The sequence below is a fragment of the Epinephelus lanceolatus genome, chromosome 8 (genome assembly GCF_041903045.1).
Source record: "Epinephelus lanceolatus isolate andai-2023 chromosome 8, ASM4190304v1, whole genome shotgun sequence".
NCBI classification, from domain to species: domain Eukaryota; kingdom Metazoa; phylum Chordata; class Actinopteri; order Perciformes; family Serranidae; genus Epinephelus; species Epinephelus lanceolatus.
This window is the reverse complement of record NC_135741.1, coordinates 2,361,375-2,369,018: the sequence shown is the minus strand read 5'-3', so window position 1 is coordinate 2,369,018 and position 7,644 is coordinate 2,361,375. Positions and strand designations below refer to the sequence as shown.

Here is a 7,644-nt window from a genome sequence, read left to right as displayed (position 1 = left end):
TTTCATTTTTTAGTTACAGTTTACTAATAAAACTCTCCACAGTATGAACAGTGGTTACATGAGCATCAAAACCAGACACAACTCAGCCCTGAGCAGAGTGACTGTCCTCTACTGACCAATCAGACTGCAGTGTTCACAGCTCCACCTTTTAGTACCAGATCTGTGTGCTAGGTACCCCAACAGAGGGGGGACCAAACATGGGGACAGTAAGGAACGGTTTCATTGGTACCATATACAACTTTTCACTGTGGGAACAGAAAAAATGTGCACCAAACTGAACTGAATCGCTCCATACTGCTCAGTGGAAATGGGGCTATTGATTCCAGATATTGCAAAAGAGGACATCGAGAAACTTCTCATTTATATTCACATTTTGGATGGTTAAATCATACATACACAAACAGATACATGGCCTTTGTTATATTTTTATGTTTTACTCCTCCACTAAATTTTCAACACTTGTGATTTTTCAAATATGTAAAAACATGGCCAATGCAGAATGAAGATTTTTATTTATGTCGCTACCTTTAAATAATGATCCTTCACTACAGCTGGTGGTCACTATTTGTTTGAGTCTGTGGTCCAACAAAATGACACCAAACATGTTTTTGAAAAAGGGGAGATTCATTTTGTGTTGCCTAATATGCGAGAATTTTTCTTGTCTGAACACTTTCTGTGAAATTGAAATAACACTGAGGCACTGTAAGCCTTTTATGTTGAACATAACGAGCTATTTCATCAGCCATTAACAGCCACAAGTATGCCGTTGCCAGAAAGATCGACATCTGGTCTACCATGCTCAGCCTGCTGCCAAAATGACATGACCCACGAATGAGAGGCAGAAAACAGATGGACAAAAACTTTAGTGATCCCAGAGGAATAATTCACAAGCTCCTCAGCAGGGCTTAACGTCATTAAAATGAGCATTTTACAGCTGCTACATTAAAGTGGTCAACATATTAATGCATCAATAATCAGAATTCTATAATATAATAAACAGTTCTGAAATCAACCATTTGAGACTTGCCAGTGAACAGAAATCGTAATGTTAATCTGAAACTGCTGGATGTGGAAATAAGTGTTTGCTAACAGTCAACACTGTGTTCACAGCTTGTTTCTGCTGAAAACAAGTCACAAAAAAAGTTTAAATAACATTTTCACTGAAAACAGATTTCATTTATTATTAGCTGAAATGTCTGATCTTCCATGATCTTCCCCAAACCTTAACCAAAATGCTTTTGCTGCCTAAACCTGACCACAGATGGGACTGAGGATGTGAAACCCAGTCTCTGCTGTCAAAGCCCTGCACTTTAGTAGATCTGCTTTCACTCTCAACATGAACCTTCACATTTTTACTTGATGAAGATGAGGAGCAGTAACCACAGAAATACTGCTGAGTTTATTTGAGTTTAGTTAGAAAGTAAAGTAAGAAAGAACTTGCTCAGTGTGCTGCTTGAAAGAAAATCTGATTATCAGTGAAATAGAATAAACAAACAGTAAAGCAGCATTGAAGCTGTTGTTGAGGCTTGGTGGTGGCCCGACACTGTATGAGACACTTTATCTTGGTTAGAGGCATCAGACTGCACAGGAGATCTCTTCTGTTTTGACCTGGAAATACACCAAGAACTGGAACAGAAACAGTATTCAAACCTTTTAAACCGGTTTAAATCAGCTGGTCTGTTTGTTTAGGAGAAGAAAAGAGCTCAGCAGATGATTTGGCTCCTGATAAAAAACCTCCTGAACAATGAACACTGAAGGAATTCAAAGTTCACACTTGGCACATGATAGAAGTTTCAGCTAGTTGCAATCGGAAATCATCACTGCTAATGTCCCTAAATCCAAACAATGGTCCTTTATTACACTTACTAATGTGTAACAAGCGTATTATTCCAAATAGTAGATATAAATGTCTCATTCTAAAGTAACAAAACACAGTGATTCTTATTTTCAGGTGATTACACACTACAGAAAACATTCTTATTATATTATATTCAATTTCTGATGATATATCCCCCTAAATCCTACACACTGGACCTTTGAATTATTTAAGCTTAATTTGCTTTACTTTTCCTAATAAGGTGACAGCATGATAAAAATACATATTTCCACATAATTCTTTAAAATATTCTGAAACATTACAGTGAGACAACAACACATTTTATGGATGCAGTATTACTCTCAAATAAAGAAAGAGAGTTAAAATAAATTTTAAAGATTATTAGAAATGCCAAAGCTCATCTCTTTTAAAGGTGTTTTTTTCCAATGGAGTTGCCTTCAGTTAAATCTCATCTTTAAGTGTCTTAATTTACAGTATCTTACATTATAAAGTGTATTTATTTTAATCTAACCTGATTTATAAATTGTCCGAACATATTGAAAACTGTCTGTTATAGTTTCCAACAGCCCAAACAGATAAATTCTTATGTTTTGTTTTAATCAACCAACATTCTAAAGCTCAAAGATAATAAATATATGATCATATATGACAAAGAAAATGATCAATTTCATATCTGAGGAGCTGGAACCAGCAAATATTTGGCATTTAAACTTAAAGGTGTAACAGTAAGATAAAAAAACTCACATAAATAATTTTAGGGAAATTACTTAAAGTTTGTATCCCTGATAAGGTGACAGCATGAGAAGAACACATATGATTATTTTCCATATCACTCATTTGTAAATATATTTTAAAGATTCCACAAAACATTAAAGGTATAATATATAGTTTTTCCACATAAAAATGTCTAAAAACGACTAAACCAATATTATATATTTTGTTTAGTTGTGTACTTTGATTATCAGAAATGTTTCCAACAATTTTTCAAATCCAGATAAATATGAAATATTAATAACAGTTACAGACCGTGTCATTAGGTCGCTTGTCAATGGCGGCGTAACTCCAGTTACCATAGACATTAAATGAAGGAGAAGAAGAAGAAGCAGACCAGATGTGATGTCAGAGAATGAACGTTACTGTTGCTAGGCTAAGCTAACTCGTCATGGATCATGGTTATGCATTGATGGTTGCTGCACCTTCTGACACCAAAGCTGTCCCGGTAAACAACCCGGTAAAACGGAAACGTACGGGTCAACTAAGCGATCCCAGAAGACTTTGGGATAAGAAGAGAGCTAAATCCAGGATAAATATTGGTGTGGCCTTTCCGAGATGGAGAGAGCTTCGTGAATATCTAGGACTACAATTCGACGCCGACCTCGCGTGTGTTCTACTAGACAGGTAAGCAAACATCTGGCTGATGTTATCGAAATATTAATTATTTCCACCAGTGTATTGCAAGCACTGCTGCCCGCCGGGGCACCAGCGCTCCGGCCAGTGGAGGCTGGCCAACCACAACATCTAACGATAGGTTTCTATCATGCTGAGCTGATGTAAATGACACACACACGGAAAACCGGACATTATAATCTGTTTATAAAAACTCTGGACGCCCCGGATGGGACGTGAAAAGTGGACATGTCCGGGCAAAAAGAGGGTGTTTGGTCAGCCGTTACTACCAATAGTTAGATCAGAGTTTGACGATCCGGTGTAGGTACCAGATTGGCTCGGGCTGCTACACCGGCCGACGGACCCCATTTGCATAAAGTGAAACATAAAGTGAATATAACTTCAGTAATATACCTCATCCATGAGCATTTCTCTGCTGCTGAAGCTCGCTCTGCCAGGGTTGGTTTCAGTTACACGGAGTGAGGAACGTTAGATCTGTATCTGTTATATAACTACAACTCCCATGATCCCACGCTACTTCGTGACGTCATCAAACTCCGTCTTCTGTTATTGTTTTGGTTTGAGACCCCTAGCGGCAGAAAATTACATATGGCACGTTTAAAGCTGATTTATTTTTTACTTTCCTTTAGTCAAATCTTATTATTAAGTATCTTCACTTATTTCTTCTTAAAGTATTTTCATTGAAAAATGTCAGAAAATAATAACAAAGTCTGCTCTAATTTCCAACAGCCAAACAAATAATTTCTTATGTTTTGTTTTTATTGACCAACAGTCTAAGATATTAAATTCATGATCATATATGACAAAGAAAAGCATCAAATCTTATATTTAAGAACTTCAGCTGATAACTGATAAATGAATTGTCAAAATAGTTGCGACTGATCGATTAATCAGCTAATTGTTGCAGATCTATTCTGACCCATTACATAAAGACTTTAAGGAAAGAAATATACTTTTCTCTGATGAAACCAAACACAACAATTCAGCCTTAAAGCTCATCCTTTTTGGTCTTCTTCTTCTTCTCTTCCTTGTGGAAGACTTTTCCACCTGGCTGCTTCCTCCAGCTCAGTTTGATGTTGTCACCCAGCCCCTGGTCCTTCAGCTTCTGTTTGAGCTGAGACACAAAACTCCTCATCATTATCATCACTCACATACACAGATTACATTCTGCATTCTTATTTATATTGGACTCATCTGGAAGCTCTATTTTAGGAGCACTCTGCTTCATATATACTTGTTTTTCCTAAGGTGGTGCCGACCTGTTGGTCTGTTGTAGATTTTTCTTCTCTTGTAAACTCTCTGTCTTTTCTCAGATTGCTGGATTGTATTTGTACAGCTTCCTGCTGCATTTGGTGGCAGATAGTGAAGTTTCTGCTGACTGTTGATTCTTCATTAGTCACACATCAATAAGGCCTGCAGAGTGGCACTAACACACTCTTTACTTCTGCACATATGGATTGGCACAATGCTCAAGTCATGTCCTGTATGTCACCAAAGTATTGTAATGTATATCATGTATATAGCTTCTGAATGTCATTTATTAAATGATCTTATTTTACTGTATTTATGATTTTAAATAGCTCTTTATCTGTTTCCTCCTCAGTCTGTTTCTTGTACTGCTGCAATGTGGATTTCCTCTCTGGGGATCAATAAAGTTGGGTTTTTTTATTTGCTTTTAGAGTCAATTGATTGGTTTTGAATAAAATTAGAAAACATGATTTACCTTCTTCAAGGTGTCCTCCATCACAGCAGGGTCATTCAGATCCAGAGAGGAGTCCTGTGTCTGAAACTTAAGTCTGAACACTTGTTTTGTCGTAGCTGTGGAAACATTTCAGAATTTCATCAGTTGAAACACTAACAGGGAAAATGTGGTAGTTACATCCTCCATCTGTTGCATGTTTTCAGCATTAAGTCGACACAAACTGATCATCTGCAGCTGATCACCACTGCTGCTCACTTTACAAACAACTCCATAAAAATGATCAGCATCATGAGGGTTAAAATTTATTGTCCGGGACTTGATCACAACAACAATCTGTCCTTTAATGCTGAGAAAACAAAAGAGCTTATCACTGACTTCAGAAAAATTAAAACTGTTCAGCCACCTGTTGACATAAACAACACCCCTGTTGAAATTGTTAACAGCTTCAAGTTCTTAGGCATCCAGATCACCAGCTCCCTCTCCAGGGGGTTGTTCCAGAAAGTGGGTTTAGTGGAAACTCTGAGTGTGTTAACCCTGAAATAAGGAAACTCTGGGTTTTCAGTTCCAGACAGAGAGGTAAGTCAAACTCTGAGTCAATCACCATGGCAACTGACTCTGTGAACCTAACCTGCTCGCTGGCAGGTTTTCTTTAAGAAACCCTGAGTTCACCCCGTCTCCTCCCTACTGCTGAGCCTGAAGCAAGCTGGCAGACACACATGGGTTGTTCGTATGTAGGAAATCTGATTGATATCGAGGCAGAATTAATTCACAATGCCTTACGTCTGGAGAGGATCTTCACACCCCGTTTAGATGTGCTGTCTTTCCCCAATGAATATCTGTTGGAAGGGTACCATTTTTCATTAGACTCAATCATTTACTGGCCACACATATCAAATCTGACACACCCCGGACGTGCGCTCTCATCAGAGTTTTTTTTGTCAATGGCAGCTTTTTATATGATATTGGTGACCTACAGTATGTAAAGAAATAGCCACTGAATGATAGGTTAAAGCCAGCTCTAGCCACTTTGGTGCCCTAGGCAGGATTAGGGTTCGGCGCCCACCCCCCTTATTGACACTGTAAAAATAGACTTCCATAGCCTCCATGTGTGGACAAATGGACAACAACACTCCAGATGTACAGGCCAGGATGAGCTGCATGTGTAAGTGATGTGAATATTGTGATAAGAGTATTTGTCAATATTTGATAGAATTGTAGCAAAAATGTTTCTGGATTTGGCCATATTTACATTAGAAACATGACTGCAGCAGTAACATACAGTTACAGAACTCACCTGATTCAGGTTGTGTCTCACTGGAAGTGGTGAGGTAGTGAGGTGGTGTGCTGAATCCAGCCGTGCTGCTGCTTGTTGTCTGACTTGTAGCTGTATTCAAACATACAGTACATCCATACTGTTACACCACTGCTTTAAGTCTGTTGTGTCATTCTACTTCATATAAAGTGAAGCACTGTACAAATAGACTTTATTTTATTTGACCTACATTTACTCTAATTAGTAACAAGGTTAAACTGGAACATTCAATAGTACTAATAATGACATTATAATAATAATATTAATAATGATAAAAATGACAACACAGCAGTGTGTCAGAGACCACCAATAACTGGCTGAACTTATATTCTTCAGCGAGTGGAGGAGATGTCAGAGAAGGCCCCTCTGCAGCAGCTTCTCGGGGCTTCTTGTTCAAATATTTTCTCAGTGCATCTGGACAGATGTAGAGTAGATTTACCTCTTACTGTACAGTACAAGCAAAACATGTAGCTGCAGCAGACAGACTACTACTTGCACCAGTGATGTGTTCATCATAACATCAATTATTATCTAGTTGTGATTATGCATTACTAAAATAAAAGAGGTTGCACTCCAATTATATAGTCACACATTAGTTTTACAGTTGTCCCTATTTGTTATGGAATTTCAGGGTATCTTTCTTGGGTATGATAGTTTCTAAAGGATTCAAATTTGAAATAAGTCATCAACCATCTATATGTGCTTAAACTGGCTGCTGAAATTAGCAAGGATTCTTTTTTAATATGTATTTGGGGGGGCATTTTGCCTTAAACTGACAGGACAGTTGAGCGTGGAAGGGGGAGAGAGACAAAGGGAGTGACATGCAGCAAGGTGCCACAGGCCGGAGTCGAACCCGGGCCGCTGCCGCAAAAGCCATATGGGACGCCTGCTCTATCCACTAAACCACCAACATCCCATCAAAGATGATTCTGCTTGCTAAATTTCATATGCCGCCTCTCTTCCCTTGGCAGCTTTAGCGCTGTTCATTTTTTTCACGAAATATATGCTCATATTGGCTGTAGGCATTCATGAGCACCTCCAATTCCACAGGTGTAAAATAAGCTGGAACCAGATACTCAGAGTCAAGTCAGAGTTCAGGATTAGACTCGGAGTTTGTTGAACCTCCTACCTGGAATACCCCTCTGGTCTCTGAACACCAGTTGTGTCATCAAAACAGAGACTTGACTTTCTGAGGTGTGTGAGGAAACACAGCATGTCAACAAAAACCCTCATTTACTTCTACCAGTCCAAAATAGGAAGCACCTTGACTGGATGCATACTGGTATGGTTTGGCAGCATAACAGCACAGGATCATAAACACCTGATGAGGATGGTGAAAATAGCGTCAATAATCATAGGATCACCATTACATCAGATACAGGACAT

At 38.5% G+C, this 7,644-nt stretch overlaps 1 protein-coding gene across 2 annotated transcripts in view; it reads right to left on the bottom strand.

Moving 5' to 3' along the window:
• Window positions 1-525: 525 nt before the first annotated feature.
• LOC144464108 (C-type mannose receptor 2-like) overlaps window positions 526-7,644 on the bottom strand; it is a 35,265-nt gene continuing 28,146 nt past the window's right edge. For both annotated transcript variants that reach the window (XM_078169719.1, XM_078169720.1), the window contains 3 exons: window positions 6,241-6,330; window positions 4,968-5,062; window positions 526-4,358 (listed from right to left, as the gene is read on the bottom strand). In XM_078169719.1, the coding sequence (XP_078025845.1) occupies window positions 4,233-4,358; window positions 4,968-5,062; window positions 6,241-6,330 (311 nt within the window). In that variant the 3' untranslated portion in view covers window positions 526-4,232. The remainder of the gene's footprint in view (window positions 4,359-4,967; window positions 5,063-6,240; window positions 6,331-7,644) is intronic.